The sequence below is a fragment of the Leptopilina boulardi genome, unplaced genomic scaffold, assembly GCF_019393585.1.
Source record: "Leptopilina boulardi isolate dan_hultmark-lab unplaced genomic scaffold, ZJU_Lbou_2.1 LbouV2_266, whole genome shotgun sequence".
NCBI classification, from domain to species: domain Eukaryota; kingdom Metazoa; phylum Arthropoda; class Insecta; order Hymenoptera; family Figitidae; genus Leptopilina; species Leptopilina boulardi.
Window position 1 is genome coordinate 228,586 of NW_026137825.1, and position 24,790 is coordinate 253,375.

The 24,790-nt window shown below is 25.3% G+C and overlaps 3 protein-coding genes across 3 annotated transcripts in view; 2 read left to right on the forward strand and 1 right to left on the reverse strand.

Annotated features, from left to right (window-relative positions):
- Window positions 1-24,790, forward strand: part of LOC127281412 (acyl-CoA Delta-9 desaturase-like) — a 68,115-nt gene that overhangs the window by 10,139 nt on the left and 33,186 nt on the right. The window lies entirely within an intron of this gene.
- Window positions 15,076-16,769, forward strand: LOC127281413 (elongation of very long chain fatty acids protein 4-like). The gene is made up of 4 exons (XM_051305111.1): window positions 15,076-15,309; window positions 15,706-15,974; window positions 16,175-16,477; window positions 16,569-16,769. The coding sequence occupies exons 1-4, from the start codon at window positions 15,264-15,266 to the stop codon at window positions 16,746-16,748; spliced, it is 798 nt and encodes a 265-aa protein (XP_051161068.1). The 5' UTR covers window positions 15,076-15,263; the 3' UTR covers window positions 16,749-16,769.
- Window positions 18,135-22,997, reverse strand: LOC127281410 (acyl-CoA Delta-9 desaturase-like). The gene is made up of 6 exons (XM_051305106.1): window positions 22,838-22,997; window positions 22,395-22,604; window positions 20,795-20,925; window positions 18,989-19,194; window positions 18,721-18,903; window positions 18,135-18,536 (listed from the first exon to the last, which is right to left on the reverse strand). The coding sequence occupies exons 2-6, from the start codon at window positions 22,597-22,599 to the stop codon at window positions 18,269-18,271; spliced, it is 993 nt and encodes a 330-aa protein (XP_051161063.1). The 5' UTR covers window positions 22,600-22,604; window positions 22,838-22,997; the 3' UTR covers window positions 18,135-18,268.

Genomic DNA, 24,790 nt, shown 5'->3' on the forward strand with positions numbered 1-24,790 from the left:
AATGGAAAGAATGAAAGATCACACAAGAAGATTAATGAATATTTAAGTATTTATGCGCAAAAAGATGAATGGGATAAAGAGTTACCTAAAGCAATGTTAACATACAATATGACAATAAATAGGATTACAGGATTTTCTCCATTTGAACTACAAAATGGCAGAAAAGCAAGAGAAGCATTTGAAACATTAAACAAAATAACAAATCTCGTAAAGAAAAACGAATTAAAACAATTAGAACACGAAAACAAATTACATGTTGCAAGAAGAAAAATCAATGAATCTCAAAGAAAACAAATACTGACTGATAAAAAGACAATTTCAGTTGGGGAGCAAATATTGATAAGAAATCATATGAGAAAAAAGGGAGACCCTTTGTGGTTAGGACCATTTATAGTTTTACATAAAATTGGAAATACATATACAATAGAAAATAATCGAAAGGTTCATAGGGAAGATATTAAGAAATATTTTGTTTTAGATAGTGAAGAAGACGATTTGGATGACGACAATAATGGCGATCTTGATGAAGATTTTGATAATGAGCCTCGGGCTGGTTGTAGCAGAAACTGATTATAATATAACAGAATTAAAAGGCAATATATATAAAGAAGAAATAGGAAAAGTGTATTTATATTCAGAGGAATGGAAATTGATGATTATGATAAACATTACAAGAACCGAAGATAGAATAGTTGTTATTCAAAAAGTGTTAACGCAGGTTAGTCATCTTTGCATGACTAAATGTCAAGAAAATTACGAAATTAAAACTATCTCTTCTAGATTTAGTCGTTTAAGAAAAAAGGAATCACTATTGTATAACATAATGGGTAAACAAAGAGTTAAAAGAGGACTTTTAAATGTAATAGGAGACGCATCAAAAATATTATTTGGCACATTAAGCGATTCAGATTTAAATATAATTAATAAAGAATTCGATCAATTATATAATGATAATAAGGTCTTAAATGAAGCAATTAAAAACAATACTAAAGTAATAAAAATGATCTTAGATTCATCATCTCAAGATTATAAGTTCTTAGAAAATAAACTTGTAGCAGACTACGATATACTAAACCAAATGAAAGCAGAAATAAATAATAACAAAAAGAGTTTGTTTATTCAACAAAAATTATTAATAGCTGAAACGTTAATAGAAGAAATGAACGACGACATAGATTTAGCAATAAGTTCAATTAATTTAGGGAAGCATGGAATTATAAACCCCCAAATTTTAACGCCTAGAATGTTGCATGAAACAATTGATGGATTTGAAAAGGAATTTAGGACTAAATATCACATCGAAAGCGATGAAAGAAACTATCAACATATTATAGACATTAGTGAAATTACTACAATTATAAAAAATCATCACTTAGTATACATAATTAAAATTCCGATTTTAGATGAAAAAGAAATGACAATAGTAAGAAGTTTACCAATTCCAGAACGAATAATTAATGGTCAAGCTATGGTGTTTTTACCAAACCACGAATATATTTTGCAAACGAAAACTGAATACGTACCGATTGACAAGACAGATTTAGAAAAATGTAGTAATATAGAAGACTATAAAATTTGTAAGAGAAATCAACCGAATTATTTAATATATCAAACAGAAAATTGTGACGCGGATTTAATAAAAATGTCTAACAGAAATTGTCTAAAATCTCCATTACTACTCAGCGATGAAACATTTATGAAAACAGAAACAGGTTATATATGTATATTTGTAAAAGAAACAGTTATAGATATAGTATGCGAAAATAATAATTATAATGGTAAAAAATTGGGTACTTATCTAATAACAGGGAATAGATGTAAGCTATATACGAATGAAATAAAGCTAGATCTTAATAAACCGATGAAAAATATAAGTAGATACTTTGAGGATAAAATCACAATAGAATTAGATTTTGAGAAAGACGATTTAAAATTAATTAATGATAAATTACCAAAATTACCAAGATTTCTTAATTTAGATAGAATAAAAGAAGCGAAAATTAGTATGGAAGATACCGAAGCGATGCTAGATAAATTAAAGACACATGAAAGATTTAAGAGTTGGACAGAAAAGTCTTTGACGTATTTAGAGTACATAGGATATGCAAGTATTGTAATTATAATCTTCTATATAATGTTTAAAACGGGAATTATACAGTGTATTTTAAATTTAATAAGATATTGTATTGGGAACTGTTATACAAATCGTAGTTTTAACAATACAGGTCCAACGCAGTTTGTAGCTACTGAGAAAAATCTACCAGGATTAAATTTTGAATTACATTCGAAACCTCCTAGAAGGAAACCTGCATCGAATTTTTAAATAAATGTTAATTTGAAAATCATCGATAGTTTAAAGGGGGGAGGTGTCGACAGTATGAAGTATGAGTGTGTATTGTAAAGAGTGGGGACTATTGCACAGTCCTTTAAAACTAATGCATAAGCAGGTGTGGTCAGATTAATTAGTCGCTACTCAAAGTGATAGCACGGTTAGTAAATTGTCTTCCAAAAAGACTCAGTGAAGCTTTGGAAGGATTGATTATCTCCAAGTTTTTGTACTTTGCTTGTTAAATAAATAAAGTAGAGTTTGTTCTCAGTTGAGTAACCAACTCACAAAAATAATATTATTAGTTGTTTCTTACGGCGACAACAACAAATAAAAAAAATTATTTATTATTATTCTGTAATTCGAGGATGAAAATTCAAAAGAATTAATTTCTTGTGTCTCAAAAAAAAATATATATATATATGGGGCATTCTATTTTAAAATTATACCCCTAGTAAACAATTGACAATATAAGACATTTTTTAAATAATTTTTTTCTCCCATTTAATTAAATCAAATTACTTTTGCAATGAGTAGTTTCGAAAGAAAAATTTCTAAACTTTACAATTGTAAAAAAATTTTTTCAAAAAAACATTTAAATAGTATAAAAAATTTAGTTTGAAGGTTAAACTTGTAAATATCTCAAAACACGTTGTCTCCGATTTTGAAAAAATCTATGTCAAAAGAAAGCTTAAATATTCTATTTTTTATTTCCGTAAAGTTTATAATGGACATTTTCGAGAATTTTCAGAAATTAATTAAAATTCTCAGACGTTTCGGAGGTTAAAAAGGATTGAAATTTGTATATGAATGGAGAACCATTTCTTTAAGAGCGGATTTTGTTTTTTAAATTTAATTTCCATTAACCTTATACATTGTTACATCACTTGACATTAGAGAAAAAAAATATTGTAAACAATAAATATATTGATCTTTACACGGAGAGAAAAATCTGCCTTTTATAGTATAGAAAGGTTTACATTTAATGCACAGAAATTTTCTATGCTATATAGACATGAAATTTGAGTAATTATAGTACAATCGTATGTCTTTTTAGCATGAAACTTGTCTATGCTAATAATGTTTGTCATATAGCCTCTTATTACATACTTATTATACTTTTAATCCAACGGCGCCATGCGAAGATCGCACATAACATCATCCTACTATGTTTGCATAAGTTCTATGCTTTTTCGGGGATAGACTCTTGCAACTGGCGATTAGGGCAGTTCCAATTCAGTAAAGGTGGGCGTGGCCTAATCGCCAGTTGCAAGAGTCTATCCCCGAAAAAGCATAGAACTTATGCAAACATAGTAGGATGATGTTATGTGCGATCTTCGCATGGCGTTGTTGCTATTAAACTACATGTTTTGTACTATAGAAGCATATATACTATGCTTTTTTAGTACGGACAAATACTATCCTAAAAATTCTCAAATCTTTGCTCTATTAGTATGAAAAGTTTAAAGAAAAATAGCAGCAATCTATTTCATACTATAAAAGGCAGATTTTTCTCTCCGTGTAGCTATTTGCAATTAAAAATTTTTCAAATTTAAAAAAATTATTAAGATTAAAATTGAAGTTTTAAAATTTATTTATTTAAAAATTTCGTAAAAACAAATGCCGCTGTATTTGAACAGAGGTTCTCTATTCATGCAAATTTCAACCCTTTTTAACCTTTGAAACGTCTGAGAATTTTAATTAATTTCTCGAAATTCTCGAAAATGTCCATTATAAACTTTATGGAAATAAAAAATAGAATATTTAAGCTTTCTTTTCACACAGATTTTGTTAAAATCGGAGACAACGTGTTTTGAGATATTTATAAGTTTAACCTTCAAACTAAATTTTTTATGCTAATTAAATGTTTTTTTGAAAAATTTTTTTTTACAATAATAAAGTTTAGAAATTTCTCTTTCGAAACCACTCATTACAAAAGTAATTTGATTTAATTAAATGGGAGAAATAATTATTTAAAAAATGTCTTATATTGTCAATTGTTTACTAGGGGTATAATTTTAAAATAGAATGCCCCATATACATATATATATATATACGTACCGTTAATCCACAAGCATCAATTGTGTATTCTATAGGTCGACATTCAAAAAAACGAAGAAACGAATAACAGGGTACCAATTCTTTCACAATGTATGCATTAAGAATGACTTGAAATAAATTGTAACATTTAATGAATGTATTTAATTTGTAAGCCGGTTTATTTTTCATGTAAGCTGGTGCTAATTTAAATGCAATAACAATATAGGCTAATATTATTATAATTGGATACCAAATACTATCCAATAAAAACCAATCTCTTATTCGAGGATCTGAAAAAAATTTTTTTACCCCATTTTACTCGGTAAATTTTGTAAGTAATTAGTAAGAATTTGTTCACTAAAATTTAAATTAATAAAAATTTCTACTAATACTTAGTCATTTTTCATTAAAACATTAGTGAAAAAAAAAATAATAATAATAATAATAATTCAATTAGTAATTACTAAAAATTAGTAAATTAAAATTTCGACTAATTTTTAGTCACTTTTAGTCACTAAAACTTTAATTTTAAAAAAAATTTTATTAAATCAATTAGTAATTATTTACTAAAATTTTGTGAAAATTTCTACTAATTTGAATTAGTGAACAAATTCTCACAAATTTAATTTAAAAAAAAAAAAACAAGACGTAAATAATTTGAAAAAACATATTATAAACTTACCAGCTAAATCGTAATAATAATAATTAACAGTTTCCATTACACTCATTTTTTAAAATTTATTGAAAAAAATTTGAGAAATTTAAAAACACAAGTTAAAAATGATGTGATATAAAATTTTTTCTACACGAAACTATAAAATCACCACAGTAGTTACTGTCAATATTTTTAAATCGCTAATTCATTCTAAGGTTATGAAATAGTGCATTGAATGCACATTGAAAAAAAGAAAAAAAAAAAAAAAATACGCACTGTCCCCCGACTTGCTATTATAGAACTAAACGTCATTTGATCTAATTTACAAATTTGTAATGGCAAAAACAACATTAAAATTCGTTTATATTATAATTTTTTACTTATACGATAATTCTTATTGTATTTTTGAAATAATTATTTAATTATAAAATTATTATTAATATAATATTAATTTTATTTTTAGCAAATAATTAATTCTAATTTTTTTTTTTTATTGTAATTTGAATCATGTATTTTATTTTTCTTTGAAACTTTAATTAATAAAGGTATTTTTTTTTCATAACGTAATATTTGTTACATACAATTTTTAAAATTTATACAAATAATTACACATTACTTAAAAAAAAAAATTCGAAATTTTTCAAAGACAAAGCAGAATATGATTTTCTGCCGTATTTTGATGCGCTGAACACGAATTTAAAGTCCGCTTTGTTCCATCACGTGAGAATTTTTTTCTAACCTCAATGAAACATGTCTAATTAAACAAGTAATTCAAAATTCTTGTGATCCGATGTCAGATTTAAAAAATTCAAAATTGCAGATCCAATATGGCCCCTTGTAGAAAAAATTCGTGGCACTAGTTAGCACTGCTAGATTACATAAGCGCCAACATGGAGACTAGCAGTGCTAGCTAGCGCCATGATTTTTTTCTACCAGGAGCGAAAGAAAATTCCTAAAATCCATCCGATTCGGTTAAAACTTGATACTCAGGATTTCGTTCATTTGAACGTTCAAATTAACAAGTTTTAACCGAATATAATGAATTTTAATATAACTTTCGTTCGCCATATTGGATCTGCCATTAAAATTTTTTTTTTAAATTTACATCATTTGTTGTCGGCGACACCTAAATCCCCTGAGTAACAAGTTTTGACCGAATCATTTAAATTTTTAAAAAACTGTTGTTAAATTATTATCATTTTCAAAGACTGTATATGAAAACTCAAAAATATTAACATTCGTATTCTCTACTAATAGAACAATAAACAATATTATTATTAATATCATTATTATTTTTATGACCGATACGCATATTATATTAAAAATCGCTATTTTTAACCCCTAAAATAGTATGTTAGCTGAAATAAAAAATACGTATCTAATATTTTTCGATTTTCTTCAAAATTATCCCTACTGGAAGTCGATATTTAAGAATATTTTTATAAGGTTCGAAGAAGAAATAGACTAATTGCAAATTATTATCTATTGTTGTTTTTATGATTAATTTTTCTTCATTTTACATTTAAAAATCTTTTTTTTTTTTTTTTTTTTTTTTTTTTTTTTTTTTTTTTTTTTGAAACTGAAAGCTTTCGCTATACGGTACCTTCAATGTACTGAACTTATTGATAATGATTCACATCAACTTAATGACATACGTAAATCATAGCATTAATCAAATTATGAAAAACGAAGCAACTTTTTAAATGATTTATTCATTTTTTGTTATATAATTCCTGGACAATTGTAACCTTGTATATGGGGCATTCTATTTTAATATTACACCCCTTGTTAACAATCGACAATATAAGACAATTTTTAAATAATTATTTTTCCCAATTTAATTAAATCAAATTACTTTTACAATGAGTATAGTTTCGAAAGAATATTTAAGCTTTCTTTCGACGTGGATTTTGTCAAAAAATCGGAGAAAACGTGTTTTGAGATATTTAGAAGTTTAACCTTCAAACTAAATTTTTTTATACTAATTAAATATTTCTTAAAATTTTTTTTACAATAATAAAGTTTAGAAATTTTTCTCTCGAAACTACTCATTACAAAAGTAATTCGATTAAATTTTATAGGATAAATAATTATTTAAAAATTGTTGTCAATTGTTAACTAAGGGGTATAATTTTAAAATAGAATGCCTCATATTACAGATTTTATCATTTTCTCCCTCATCGTATGTTATTTCGTTTAATATTTATTAATAAGTAATAATTTTGGTTTTTAATTTCTTATTATATTGAAACAGTGCAATTGAGTTAAAATATTAATTTAATACAAATAAATATTTATCTAATAGAAAAAAATAGTTTTTTTATACTAATAAAAATTTATTTAATAGAAGTAAATAATTATTTGATAGAAGACAAGTAATCTACTATTTAAATAAAATCAATTTTTTTCAGTTCAACCAATTATATGGTACAACAGAAAAATTTAATTCAGAGTTTTGATGAATAAAATTTTCTAAAATTACCTAAAATTTAAATAATTAAAAATTATTATTTTCAACATATTTAATTATTATATCATCATGAATATTTTGTTGAACAAAAATTTGGTTATATTTTGTAGAAAACAAATTTTTAATTAAAATTTTAAACCATATCACTATAACGTAACATTTCATAATGTAGATTTTGATCGCAGTCTTTGTTTTTAACAAAATTAACATTTTTAAATAGGTTAATCGATTTAACTTTTTTTCATGAATTATTATTAGTTATGAAATATATTAACATTCGTATGATGCGTAAAGTTCTTTAAGTTTTTTGATATTTTGATGAATAATTTTTATTTTTTTTTCTCCAAATGTTCATCGCATATTCTCTATACTAATGCAACAATACACATTTAAACTATGTTATTATTTATATCATTATTATACAATATATGACCGATACGCATATTATATTAAAAATCGACATTTTTAACCTCTAAAATAGCATATATTAGCTGAAATAAAAAATACGTATGTAATATTTTTCGATTTTCTTCAAAATTATTCCTACTGGAAGCGTCGATCCGGGAATTACATTTGTGGGTAGTGTCTTACTTGTTAGTATATCATTGTTATTCAGTCATAATAATATTTAAGTTTAATTCAATTATAAATTTTTGTTGAGAAAATAATTTTTTAGGTTTAGAATCATTTCAAAATTGTATATATTGAGAATAAATATAAAATAATAAGTGGAACGTCTGAATTGTGACACTTTGCAAGGAATGGTAGCTTTTTTTCGATACATAGCGCGGAACTAGAATTGATAAAAGCATGGCTAAGTAGGTATAAAAAAATATAAAGATATGTCATATTTCGAACGTTCTACTGGAGTTTTAGTGGAAAATTTACATGCGTCCATTCCAAACTAACCATTAAGTTTAAATCAAAGATTTTATAATTTTCATTCAAACAAATATATATGTATTTTTAAATAAAAGTCTAATCTTCATTAATTATTCAAATTTATACATTTCTACATAAAGATTACAAAAAAAATATAGTGAGAATGATTGGAGTTGATTATCCTAGCGTTTTTAAGGAAAAACTGATAATTTTCGATATATATTTTTCTCTGTGTCTATCTATGTGTTTTCATGTTCTCTTTCAGGAAAAATTAAGCAAAATTGTAAATTTTCCATCGGCCTTCAAAATTTTAATTTCCTCAAATTTTAGGTTTAAGGGTACGGAACCCTTGGTTTTAATGCGAATGTAACTTGCACTTGTTCGACTTTTATAATATTTATTTTAAAAAACGCACAACTTGAGAATTCTTTTTAACATAATTTTTAAAAAATAATAATTGAAAAAAAATTTTTGTCCTTCACAATTATCACTTGGTTTGTTATTTGGTAAAATATTTTAATTTTCCTCTTCCTTTTTAAAATAATTTATTTACAAATATTCATTAAAATTAAAATTTACACATAGAGTAAACATATGAATGAGAAAACATGATATTTTAATTTCATTTTTTTTATGCAATTTTTTTTTTGCAAATTTTACAACTTTTTTATTTTAAAAAATTTAGGGCAAAAAATACTCTCCAAAATCCGAGACTATGTAAATTATTGTTATAATTATTATTTTAATTAATTTACAATTAATTTTTTATCAAGTTCAAACTATAATAAATATAATCTACTTTTAATATTTTTATTATTATTTTGATTATTATCATTTAATTTAATTAATATAAAAGAAGAACATCTTAATTTTTCTTTTTTACGTCAATGTAAGTTTTTTTGTAAAAGCGATAGAACAAACAAAAATTAAAGATAATATTGAGGAACATTACAGCAACCATTTTGTTTGGCAACTCATCGCATCTTTTTAGAAAGACACCAACTGAGATTTGTATAAGTACAATGATAAGTTGACTCTGAAACAATTTAAATATTTTTTAAGACACATATAAAGAGAATTAATATGTATCTGTTTCTTACACATATATATATATATATATATATATTTGACGTATTGAACGCCAAAACAGACATCCACTTGCAACTGCATCTACGATTTTCTTTTTTGAATTTTTTTTAGTACTAGCTTTCATGATATTTTAAAATTTTTTTTAAGCAAGCCGTTTACGACATAAATTTTTCAAAATTACAGAATTTTAATGATTTTTTATTTTTTAATTATTAATAACTTCCTTAAAAATGCATCAATTTTAAAAGTTTATTTATTGAAATGTGTGTTTTTAAACGTATTATTTCAAAAAAAAAAATCGTTAATTTTTTTCAAACGATATTACCATATGAAATTTTTAAGTTTTAAAGATAAAAAGTCATTTTTATCAATTTACATAGTGATTGATTTTTTTAAAAAATCTGTTGTCAAAAACTGTTTCAAATGTTACGATGTAAAAGAGTTGTTAAATTGGGATATTTAAACATTATTAATCTGCTCTTCGGAGTTTCTCTCGCAACAACCCAAATGATAATAATATCATTTAGTTTATAATTTTATGGGACGGTATTCCTCTCCAATCGGTATATCTCATCAGGAACAAGGGATTTAAACAAAGGGTAGCAAAATGAATAAGTCTTCTTATTCCGATTAATAGTTAATTTGATAACAATATGTTTATTTACTCGACTTTTAATCCTTCACACAACCAACTACAATGCATCTAAAAATGTTAACTCAAGTCAAGGCTCGACTTTATTTTATGAAGTTTCATGAATGATAATTTTTGTTCAGTTGTTCATTGAAACGATACAATTTTACTTACGTAACCGCCTTAATTCCTACCGCACTGAAGGAGTAGAGAAAAGTCATCTGGTCTTTTTCCTTCCTATCAGGACGGGCTTTTAGTAGATGATTGTTTATTGGAGAACTATATTTGTCCTCTCTGTTATCTGTGTTGTGTCTGTGTATCGAACAACACGACGTGATACAATTCCCTTCGATTATAATGCATTATTATAATTCTACGCATGGAAATTATTCACTTTCGGGTTGTGTTCTTTAAATCACGATTGGTTACTTAATTCGTCAACAACTATATCGAAGTCAACTCCCACGACACCTTGGTACTTTTATGTGAAATATTCGAATATAGTTACGCGTTAGCGAAAACACCTCGATCATAAAAGACACGGAAATTCCTGGTAAAATAATTACAATTTGAATTTGAATTAAGTAAAAGGAATTTCTTAAATCGGTATCAGAGATAATTAAGGTAATCATCTCTTATATTTAACGTCTGCCCAAATCTAGTTGCCCGTGGCGAACCCTTTTGAATCGGCCGAATCTCACAGACGGTCGACTTCGCGATGAACCGATTAGCACGAAGAACTACCGCGAAGAAGCAAAATGTCATCGGTTCACACAAGTTTTAATACAAACAATTGAGGTCGGAGTGTGGTAAAATTGGAAGAGGTGGAATCGAAAAATGAAGAAATGAATTATAATTTCTTAATCATTTCTGATGAATCCCAGAATTTCTTTAATGCTATTGAACTCTGTTACAGTGCAACAGAGCTTAGCTCATCATTTTAGTTACCAGGTTGGATTGGCAACTTGACTTTTATAAGTAATATTTTTACAGAAACGTTGACGTTTCTTATTTCCTTCAACAAACTCATGTTTGGTCATTGACGCAATAAGAGTCTTGAAGCTTCTATTATCAAGCTAATTTATGAGCATTCTTTTAATTCTCTTTTAATTCATCATTTTTGAAATGATTCTATTGTAATGAATGATTCGAATCAATAGGGAATAATAGGAAAGGGATAATACTCTATGAATGTAGTAAAACCAACGCGAACACAATGCAACTGCATTTGTCGAACCGTATGCTAGATTCTTACCGTTATAATTTAATATTCATAAAAATTTAATACTATTTCTGGAATAAAATTGCAATGATTTTATCAGGAATTAATTAATAATAATTTGGACTAATTAATAATGCTGAACCTGTATTTTTGAAAGAACTTGCGAAATGCTTTTTTTAAAATAAAAGACCATTCAACAAAAAGGAAATGTTGACGCAATAACTTTTCTCATCCTTATTTCGAAATCACAAATTGGCAATAGTCGAAAAACTTGTTTCAACACTTTCTGAAAACAGCACTTTTTATAACATGAATGGGGTTGATAATTACGTGATATATATACATATATATATATATATATGTATATTTACAGAAATGAGTACAAATACGTGTACGCAAGTATTCACGCAAAAATTAATGGGGATCCGAATTTCCAAAGTATGGGCTTAAAAATGAAAAATATTACGGTACCCAAATGGTTCGTAACATCAAATTTAACAATTTTTTTAGCCTTGCCCGGTCGTGGACAAACAATTTTTTTTTCAATATTTTCGGTATTTTTTTAAATTTTCAAAATTTTGGAATTTTTTTTTTCAAATATCGCACATTTTTTATATGCTATATATACATTTATTTATTTTTGATGCGCTGATTATGAAAATCATAGTGAAAATATACCTGTAAATTTGATATTGATATCGAAAACAATGAAAAAAAGTCTCAAAATTTATGACTTTCAAAAATATCGGAAATGCAATAGGTAAATTTATAAATGTTTTAAAACTGATGATCAGGGTCTCTTCATTTTTTTCTATTTGAAAAAAAAAATTAATTTAAATACACTAACTTTTTAACATTACCTTTTGTTAAAAAAAAAAAAATTGATATACTATGTGTTTTAAAATTGGACAGAGAGCCCTGTTTACATAAACAGTAAGGAAGTAAATTTTTTTTTTATTTTTAATTTTTATTTTTAGATGAACGATTAAGAGATTGGTTTTTTATGAATAGCATTTGGTATCCATTTACAATTATATTAACCTATTTAATAACGGTATTTATATTGGCACCATATTATATGAAAAATCGACCAGCCTACAAATTAAATACATACATTAAATGTTACAATTTATTTCAAATTATTTCAAATGCCTACATAGCAATAAATGTTTCATTTTGCTATTCATTTAGTCTTGCTTTTGATTGTATTCCCATTAATTACAATAAAGATCCTTGCAGTATGTTGGTATGTTTTTTGACTTTTAAATAAATAAAAAAAATAACATAATATTTATTAGTAATATTTTTTTTTTGCATTACGATTTCAGATAGTAAAATGTGGTTATATTGGAATGTGGCTAAAAATGATTGATCTCAGTGAAACAGTAATTTATATACTTCGAAAGAAAAATAATCAGGTTTCATTTTTACACTTATACCATCATTTAAGTACCTATTTATTTGCAGCAATTTTTCCAAGTTATTTAAGTATAGAAATTGTTATATTGACACCAATTTTAAATTGTTCTGTTCATGTGATAATGTATTTTTACTATTTTCTGAGTAATTTTGAAGGACCAATTAAAAAAATGATCATTCCATTCAAACGCTATTTGACCCTTATACAAATGGTAATTAACAAAATTTCAATAAATTACTGTTTTTCAAATGTGTTTGGAAATATTGATGATTTATTAATTTTATTGATTCAATAATAAAACTAATGAATTGTTTTTAATGTTCCATTTCGAATGGATAATATATATTTAATAACTTATTTAATTGAAAAAATATTTTTAATTGTTTCAGGTCCAATTTATCATTATAATTATGCAGCTCTTTATTTTCCTCATTAAAAACTGTGGTTTACCAAAACGTTTGATCGCTGTAATGTGGCTGAATGTTATATTCAATTTTTGGTTGTTCTATCGCTTTTACAAAAAAACTTACATTGATATAAAAAAGAAAAATTAAGATTTATATATATTTCGTAACAAGGCATTTTGTCGGGTACAATTTAAAATAAAATAAATTATTAAAAATTTAATAAATAAACGACACCAAAGTGATAATCCAGCCATAATGACTGTAAAATTTTAAACTTATATATACATTAAATTTATTATTAAATTATCATAATGAGATTTCGCCGCCGCCGCTGATTCAGTAATTTTGACAAGGATGGGTCATTCCATGTCAAGTGTACCCAACCCATATTTTTGACAAGGTTATAGGTAAGGGTTAGCAAACCCATGTTTTTGACATAGATAGTACAATGGTTGATTACACTTGATATGGAATGACCCAATAGGAATATAGCCGAAAGCCCCCCCCCTCTCCTCTCCCTCGCAAAAAATGACCTAAATTTTGAGGTTATGTTAGTTTCAAGACTTTCAATATAGCTGCAAGTGGAGATGGATTTCCCGCCAAAAATGACCTGAATATAAAGGTTATGTTCGTTTTAAGACTGTGAATTTAGTCGCTAACCGCCCTACCCCTTCCATACCTTGAAGGGGAGGTGGATTTTCCGCCGAAATTAAATTATATTTTAAAGTTAAGTTATTTTTGCGGGAAACGAGCAAGAAACAAAAATAACCTAAAAATTTAGGCCAAAATTTGGCGCAAAAAAAAGAAGAAACAAACATAACCTCAAAATTTAGGTTAAAATATTGTTTTTGTAGATGTTTGAGTTAAAGTTTGGTCAATTTCTGTAATTTAAAACTATTATTAATATTTTATCATTTATTTCTTTAAATGTTATTTACGATTTTTATTAACAATAATTTTTATTATTTTCAATTTTTAAAACAAAATTTATCTAATTTTCTAAATTTTCCAGCAAAAATTTGACCTACATTTAAGGTTATGTTCATTTTTTGGTCATTTTCCTTCAAAGTTTGACGTAAATTTTGAGGATATATTTGTTCCTTTGTCTTTTTGAGCCAAATTTTGGCCTAAATTTTGAGGTTATGTTTGTTTCTTGGTCGTTTCCCGACAAAATAACTTAACCTTAAAATTTAGTTCAATTTCAGCGGAAAATTCACCTCTCCTTCAACGTAAGGAAGGGGGGGGGGCTTGCGACTATATTCACAGTCTTGAAACCAACATAACCTTTAAATTCAGGTCATTTTTGGCGGGAAATCCACCTTTACTTGCTGCTCTATTCAGAGTCTTGAAGCGAATATAAACCTCAAAATTTATGTCATTTTTGGCGGGAAATAAGAAGAGAGGGGACGACTTCCGGCCCTATTTAGTTTTGAAACGAACATAGCCTTTAAATTTATGTCATTTTTGTCGGGATAATAAGAAAGTAGTTTTTGCAAAGATGAAAATTTCGTTGATCAAAGATACAAATTTTAAAAATATAGTTTTAAGAGGTTGTAAAAATTATTCGTTTGAATAAATGAAATATATTTATCTACACGATCTACATGAAATTTTAAGTTCAATTTTTTTTTTAATCCTAAATCTAAACCCTTGAAAAAATGCTTACGTAATACTTGAATAAATCCCAAATTAATAATAATAAATTTTTAAAAAATACAGATTAATTATTTGCTGAAAATATAATTAATATTTTATTAATATATAATATTCTATAACTAAATATACATATTTCAAATACAATAAGAGTTCTAGTATAAATAAAAATTCTAATATAAACGAATTTTAATGTTGATTTTGTCATTTGAAATTTGTAAAATAGATTAAACGACGTTAAGATTTATAATAGAGAGTGGGAGACAGGCGTGCGTATCATTTTTTTTTCACCGTGCATTCAATGCACTATTTCATAACCTTAGGATGAATTAGCGATTTAAAAATATTAACAGTAACTACTGTGGTGATTTTATAGTTTGGTGTTTACAAAAACTTTTTATATCATATAACATTTTTAATTTTTGTTTTTAAATTTCTCAAATTTTACAAAATATACAATTTTCAAAAATGAGTGTAATGGAAACTGTTAATTATTATTATTACGACTTAGCTGGTAAGTTTATAATGTTTTTTCGCATTATTTACTAAATTGATTTAGTAATAAATATTACTTTTTTGACTTAGTAATTTTTAGTATAATATTACTATTTAAATTAGAAATCACAGAAAATTAAAAGGCATTAAAATAAACTGCAACGCTTATTATTTTAATTCAATTTTGCTTATTTTAATACCAAAATATGGATTAAAATAAGCAAAATTGGATTAAAATAATAAGCGTTGCAGCTTATTTTAATGTCTTTTAATTTTCTGTGAATTTTATTTTTACTAGTTTAAATTTAAAAATTTATTTAGAATTAAATAAATCATTGTTAATGTTTCTTGCACTGTTATAAAAAAAAAAGAAAACAAAAAAAATATTATTTTAAATGGCGTAAAAATTTTTCAGATCCTCGAATAAGAGATTGGTTTTTATTGAATAGTATTTGGTATCCAATTATAATAATATTAGCCTATATTGTTATTGCATTTAAATTAGCACCAGCTTACATGAAAAATAGACCGGCTTACAAATTAAATACATTTATTAAATGTTATAATTTATTTCAAGTAATTCTAAATGCATATATTGTGAAAGAATTGGTGCCCTGTTATTCGTTTCTTCGTTTTTTTGAATGTCGACCTATAGAATACACAATTGATGCTTGTGGATTAACGGTACGTATATATATATATTTTTTTTTTTTGAGACGCAAAAAATTAATTCTTTTGAATTTTCATCCTCGAATTACAGAATAATAATAAATAGTTTTTTATTTGTTGTTAAAAATAAATTTTTTGTTTTGAAATTATATATGTTTTATAAATTTTTAATTTATTAAGAATATTAATAAATTTTTTTAAATTTAAATTTGCAGATAATGAAATGTGGTTATTTGACAATAGCCTTAAAAATTATTGACCTCATTGAAACAGTAATTTATATATTGCGAAAAAAAAATAATCAAGTATCCATTTTACATGTCTATCATCATATAACAACATGTTTAATTGCTATAATATTTACAAGATATTTTTGTGGTGAAGTTGCAATATTGGTGCCAATAATGAATTGTGGAGTTCATGTGATAATGTATTCATATTATTTTCTCAGTAATTTTGAAGGTCCAATTAAACAAATTATTATGCCATTTAAACGTTACCTAACGATCGCTCAAATGGTAAAAAAAATAAATTTTTTTAATTATTTAAAACTATTATTTACTATATAAATTAATTATTTGTAACTACATATATATTCCTTTGTTTCAGATACAATTCAGTATAATGATTGTACAAATAATAGCTGGTCTTTTACAGAATTGTGAATTATCAAAAGTACTACTATTTATAATGCTGATTAATGTAGCTTTTATTTTCTATCTATTTTTCCGTTTCTATAAGAAAACATATATTATTAAATCAAAAAAGGAAAAATGTTTTAAAAAATAAATATGATATTAATAAAGTAAACGCAATATTTTAATATATATATATATGCGAAATTCCTGAAGTGATCCAATGTGAGAATTGCATTTTTTGAAAAATCATAACTATATTATATAAAAGGGTGATGTTCAATTTGTTCCATCTTAAGTCATGGATTTTTTTCTAACCTCAAAAAACATGTCTAAACAAGTAACTCAAAATTTTTATGGAATTGGGTTCTAGGGGTTTTTGGAGTCGCTTATTACGACTATATATTATCAAATAAATATTTATACTTGAATCAAATAATTTTTATTTCAATTAAATAAAAAAAAATTATTGAACTCACGTGAATATCCAATTTCATTCAAATTTAAAATTATTTTATAAAAATGAAAATAGTAATATGCCTATTTTAGATTAAACATTTATTATTTAAAATATTGTTAAACGTTATATGTATAATCTATATTAAGTGGAGGCACCATCTCCAAATTTTGACTCACTTAAATCTAAATTATTAAACGAGATTATATTTTTTTTCATGCATCATTTCAAGTCCTTAAAAATCTCTTGTATGGATTTTCAAAAAATAGAAAATTCTAAAATGGTTAAAAAATTTTTATTTTTTTTTTTACTATTCTGTATATGTTTTTAAGATATACAAATGATGCAAGAAAAAAATATAACATCGTTTAATAATTTAAATTTAAAATGTATCAAAATTAAGGATAGCGTCTCCCCTTAAATAGATTTCTTTATTTTATATAAATATTTTACTCTTGCTATGTCACTGTTCATAAATTTTTTAAATATTCATAATTTAAAATGATAACTTACATAAATATATACAATGAAACAATAATTTTGATCCCATTAACACAAAATTCATGTATATTCAAAAACTAAGATATAACCTTAATGAAACAATGCTTGACCTAATTAACCCAATAGACAATGTATATTCAAAATGTATAAAACTTCAAATGTATCATTCAAAATGATATGTATATTCAAACTTTCAAATGCTCTCTAAATCTGAATTAGTAAAAATGTTTACTTATTTGTATTAGTGACTCACTTTTTGCTTTAGAATTAGTAAAATTTTACTAATTGTTATAGTAAACGTTACTAATAATTAGTAATATTTTACTAATTCAGAAGCAAAAAGTAAGTCAATAATTCAAATTAGTAAACATTTTTACTAATTCAGATTTAGAAACTGTATATAAAATGTCAATAAAATTAATTTGATGATATATTATTTTGGAATTCAACGTTTTGATGGTTAATGATAGATGGTTAAAAAATTAACAAGATGGTAAAAAAAATTCTGATAAATAAAAATATAAAAAAAATTACCGACGCAGAATATTAAATTGATTGAAATAAATTCAATTTCTCCTCAACCAAAATTAAAATAGTTTTATTTATTTCAATGCCTAACAAAATTCATAACATAAATTGTTTTAATTGCTATTTAACATAAAAATAAGTAAACGTTATGAGAGTGATAAAATATTTTTTTTTTTATCAATTAGATGTTATTTTAGTTTCGCATTGTTATTATAACATAAGTTGACATCTCCCTTTTTCTCTATCACTGCTTTTATTAATTCTTTAGACGGTTGTTTTAAATCATATGCCCAACCAATTTTTGCAAACATATCAAGTACAAATGTTGACCAATTAAGACTATAGTTTCCTAATTCTGCGCATTTATAATCGTATGGAAATACATGATGATAATTATGCCAGCCCTCACCCATTGATAAATGAGCAACAAGTTTATTTTCCGCTGGAGCTATTGATCTGTAATATAAAGAAAAATATTTTACAAGCCAAATTTCTTCATAGGGAAGAATTTAACAAAATTTTGATATAATATAGAATTTGACTGAATTTTTGCGCCCAAAAGATTTTGATAAAAAATTCTAATTTGAATAATGAAATATATTCTTTAAATTAAAATTCTAACAATGTTATAATAACTTACTTGTCGTAAGGTTTATAACCCCATAAATGAGCAGCGCTATTGACACTCCATGTGAAATTCAAATTTAATACGTAACGAAGTAATACTATTCCTATTGACCATAACCAGGTTTCATTCCAAAAATAAACAGGTATAAGAATAGGTAATACAAAACAAAGAAGGACTTTGAAAAATATGAAATGTCTGTATAACAAAAGAAAAAGGCATTAAACAGAGAAAAAGTTAAAGAGATATATGGAGTTATCATCATCCAATTATTAAAACATACTTATCACCGAAAGCAACAAGAGGATCAGCGTAAATATCACTCATATCAATTTGTTTCCCTCGTCTTATGACTTCCGGATGTTTGTGCATCATAAGCCAACCAACGTGTGCAAAGAAAAATCCCCGCTTACTATTATGTGGATCCGCGTCTGTTTCTGTATATTTATGATGAACGCGATGATCTCTCACCCAATTGTATACTGAATTCTAATAGGAAAGTATTTTTAAATTTTATAAAGCATATATATATATTTTTTGATACCTAAACTGGTACGCATGATTATGTTCTAAAAATCATTAGTTACAATTATTTTTGAACCGAATTTTTATTTGTTTGAATAAGTATTTTGCAGAATTTTCATCAAAACGATTTTCTAAATATTACAGAATTTTTACTTAACTGAAAAATCATTTAACAGAATTTCAATAATTGATAGAATTTTCATTTGTTCGAAATTGCAAATGTCCTAACAAACAATTGATTTTGGCGCGACTTTTAAAATCAATCAATCACAATTTTATGGATAATTTTTGATTAGTTGATTTTGAAAATCGCGCCAAAATCAATTGTTTGTTTGCGAACATTTGCGATTTCGGTAAAATGAAAATTCTATCAATTAGAAATTCTGTTAAATGATTTTTCGGTTAAGTTAAAAATTCTTTAGTATATATATATATATATATATATATATATATATATATCAGGGACTGACACGGAAACGAAACAAAACGCCAAATCAATTTTGTGTAGTATCGTGTTCAATCACAAACACATTTAATAATTTATAATGTTTTCGTGTCCTGACCGGACACTTTTAAAAAAATTAAATGTTTTCGTGTCCGGACACGAACACTTTTGAAATTTTAAAATGTTTTCGTGTCCGGACACGACACTTTTAAAATAATTAAATGTTTTCGTGTCCTGACCGGACACTTTTGATAAAATTAAATGTATTCGTGTCCAGACACGCCACTTTTAAAATAATTAAATGTTTTCGTGTCAGGATCGGACACGACACTATTAAAATTTTTAAATGTTTTCGTGTCCGGATATAACCCACTTTCTCATTGTAAAATATTCTCATGAACAAATTTACTTGTTACGCCATATTAGATCCGCTACTCTGATTGACCGCCATCTTGTTTTGTTATAAATTAAATAATATTAAGTAATTTTTGTCAAAAATCGCGTTTGCGTATAACTTTCTCCTTTCAGTGACTAAACATAAAACATTAAGAAAGAATTATGTCTCGTGTTTAAACACGAAACGTTATTTAACACGAAAACATTTCTTTATATCAAAAGTGTCAGATACAAACACGAAACGATATTCTATGAGAAAATGTGTCGTGTTCTGACACGAAAACATTTATTTATTTCAAAAGTGTCGGGTCTGGACACGAAACATTATTTGACGAGAAAATGTGTCGTGTCCAAACACGAAACGATAATCAATGTAGAAATGTGTCGTGTCAGGACACGAAACATTATTCGATGAGAAAATGTGTCGTGTCAGGACTCAACACATTAGTCAATAGGGAAATGTTTCGTGTCAGGACACAACACATTAGTTAATGTATAAATGTGTTGTGTACACAACAGAAACGGAAACGACACGAATGATTCGGGCAGGTCCCTGATATATATATATATATATATGAAATATCGGTTATATGGAAATTATATCAAATAACTCTCCACGAGAGAATAAGGGATCTTACGTCAAAAATATTTTAGATTATGTTTAGTGATAGTTTTACCATGATTAAAAAGTTTCTTTTTTTTAAATTACTTATAATTTCTTACTTGTCCAGACGAGTAGAAACAATAAAGGAGAATCAATCGAAGTGGCCATTTAGCTTTATAAGATTGATGGGTCCATAAACGATGTACACCACAAGTTACTCCAATACCAACCAAGTGTGCCACAAAATATTCTACAAATGAAAGAAAAAATCGTTTCGATGCCGTGCAATTATTATAGGGTCAGCCGGGGTAAATCCGAACGGGGGGTAAATCCGAACGCTAATTATTTCAGCTTAATTAAAATTTTTAAAAATAAGTTCGATATGAGAATTTTTACCTCAGATCCTCTTCAAGATATTCTAAGTATTATCCCATTTTTCGTTTGTTAATTAGCAACAGCATAAACAAAAATAACGAGTATTGCAAAAAAGATTGAAAATCAAAGATGACACTCTTTCAGTATTTTGTCTCGTATTTGAAGAATAAGAAGCTGAAAATTTATTTTATTATTTATAATTGTTTGTTATGAATACTAGAACAGAAACTATTTTTGATTTTTGCCTTCTGTAAAATTTTATTAATAATATCAGACCGTTCGTATTTACCCAGGAAAATTGGAAAACCGGGGTAAATCCGAACGGTATTTTCAATAATTTTTTTTTACATCAGAGCCACACAAAATTGTTTTTATTTCATTACACTATTATTTTAACATTATAAAAGTACATAGAAAAAAGTTTTTCTTTCTATACGTATCCTCGTTAGTAATTAATAAGCAGAAACTTAATCTCTGTTCTCTCGAAGGAGTGTTTCAATTTTTTTTGCCAAATGGTTTGTTGAAAAAGGTTTTTCAGGATCTTAATAAAATTTGGTATTCTACGGTTTTTGGGGTCGCTAATTACCAATTTGAAGTCAGTTTTTCAAAATTCAAAATGGCGGACGAAAATTAAAAAATTCATTGGATTCGCTCGAAAATTGTTACTCGGGGGGTTTCAGGGTTAGCAAATTTGATCATTTTTAAAAATAAGTTTTAGGAAAGTCCGCCATTTTGAATTTAAAAAATTTTAATTTTTTTTTTATTTACATTCAATCACTCCAAAATTTTTTCTGTAGCAAGTTTTGCAAAAATCCGTTATGATTTGATAAAGTTATTGAAGGTTTTAATTGTGTAATGCATTTTAATTTTTAACCTGTTTGATTTTTGTATTTATATATGATGCATTATTACATAATAGGTTTATTATCGTATTTTTTTTTTGAGTTTTTATATAAGTTTAACAATTGCAATACTTTAAATTTATTTTCCCTAAGATTTTTCTGAAATACAGTGGCGTTCGTATTTACCCCGGTATTTTAGAAAAGTTGCAAAGTATCGAGGTAAATACGAACGCTAAGTTTCCTGCGATTGTAATTTATCAAAAATTTTTGCTACCCCATAAAATTGTTCTATGGAAGTAAAGTAACAACTTCATGCACCAGAATACCGGAAGTATTTTTTTTTTTTTAAAGAAAAAACTTATGTTATTGTTGAAACTTACTAAAAGCGTTCGGATTTACCCCGATTGACCCTAATTAATATTAAGGCCATATTTTTATTATAATTATATATATATATTATATTTAAATTGATTTATTAGCCATAAATTTTTAGAATACTCACCAAAAATAAATGTTTTTAATTTCTTCGTATATGGATAAGTTAAAAGAACATACAATGCAATGGCATGGAGAACAAAAGTAGAGATTATCGTGTCCCATTTTAATTTTGTTTTAAAATATTTTGGAGATTTTTCCTCTATGGAATTATTTATTGTCGTTAAAGTGCATTCATCATTGGATTTTATATTACATGTCTCTGGGACCATTTTTTCTATAAATATGAATTAAAGCCTTTTATTATTTCATATAATCATTTCTTTATAATTTAGAATTTAAAGAAATAATATCTAATTTAAATATTGTTATATTAAATCAAGGGCCGAAAAAAACAACTAAATATTATATTCAACAATTATTTAAAAAATTTTTTTTTTTTAGCAACTTGATATTTAAGAATATTTTTATAAGGTTCGAAGAAGAAATAGATTAATTGCAAATTATTACCTATTGTTGTTTTTATGATTAATTTTTCTTCTTTTTACAGTTAAAAATCTTTTTTTTTTTTTTGAAACTGAAAGCTTTCGCTATACGGTACCTTCAATGTACTGAACTTATTGATAATGATTCACATCAACTTAATGACTTACGTAAATCATAGCATTAATCAAATTATGAAAAACGAAACAACTTTTTAAATGATTTATTCATTTTTCATTATATAATTCCTGGACAATTGTAACCTTTGTATACACTGAAAAAAAATTTATTTTATTCAAATACCGATGTATTTGGTTATTATCAAATAAATATTTACTTGAATCAAATATGTATTTCTTATTTGAATCAAATATTTCAGTATTTGAAGCAAATACAATTTATTTGATTCAAGTAAATATATATTTGATAATAACCAAATACACTGGTATTTAAATCAAATAAATTTTTTTTTTTTAGTGTATGGGGCATTCTATTTTAAAATTATATTGTAAACAATCGACAATATAAGACAATTTTTAAATAATTATTTTTCCCATTTAATTAAATGAAATTACTTTTACAATGAGTATAGTTTCGAAAGAATATTTAAGCTTTCTTTCGACGTAGATTTTGTCAAAATCGAAGAAAACGTGTTCTGAGATATTTAGAAGTTTAACCTTCAAAATAAATTTTTTTATACTAATTAAATATTAAAAAAATTTTTTTTTACAATAATAAAGTTTAGAAATTTTTCTCTCGAAACTACTCATTACAAAAGTAATTCGATTAAATTAAATAGGATAAAAAATTATTTAAAAATTGTTGTCAATTGTTTACTAAGGGGTATAATTTTAAAATAAAATGCTCCATATTACAGATTTTATAATTTTCTCCCTCATCGTATGTTATTTCGTTTAATATTTATTAATAAATAATAATTTTGGTTTTTAATTTCTTATATTATATTGAAACAGAGCAATTGAGTTAAAATATTAATTTAATACAAATAAATATTTATCTAATAGAAAAAAAAAGTTTTTTTATACTAATAAAAATTTATTTAATAGAAGTAAATATTTATTTGATAGAAGACAAGTAATCTACTATTTAAATAAAATCAGTTTTTTCCGGTTCAACCAATTATATGGTACAACAGCAAAATTTTATTCAGAGTTTTGATGAATAAAATTTTCTAAAATTACCTAAAATTTAAATAATTAACAATTATTATTGCAACATATTTAATAATTATATCATCATGAATATTTTGTTGACAAAAATTTGGTTATTTTGTAGAAAACAAATTTTTAATTAAAATTTTAAACCATATCACTACAACGTAACATTTTACAATGTAGATTTTGATCGCAGTCTTTGTTTTTAACAAAATTAACATTTTTAAAGAGGTCAATCGATTTAACTTTTTTCATGAATTATTATTAGTTATGAAATATATTAACATTCGTTTGACGCGTAAAGTTCTTTAAGTTTTTTGATATTTTGATGAATAATTTTTATTTTTTTTTTTCTAAATGTTCATCGCATATTCTCTATACTAATGCAACAATACGCATTTAAACTATGTTATTATTTATATCATTATTATATAATATATGACCGATACGCATATTATATTAAAAATCGACATTTTTAACCCCTAAAATAGCATATATTAGCTGAAATAAAAAATACATATGTAATATTTTTCGATTTTCTTCAAAATTATTCCTACTGGAAGCGTCGATCCGGGAATTACATTTGTGGGTAGTGTCTTACTTGTTAGTATATCATTGTTATTCAGTCATAATAATATTTAAGTTTAATTCAATTATAAATTTTTGTTGAGAAAATAATTTTTTAGGTTTAGAATCATTTCAAAATTGTATATATTGAGAATAAATATAAAATAATAAGTGGAACGTCTGAATTGTGACACTTTGCAAGGAATGGTAGCTTTTTTCGATACATAGCTAGGAACTA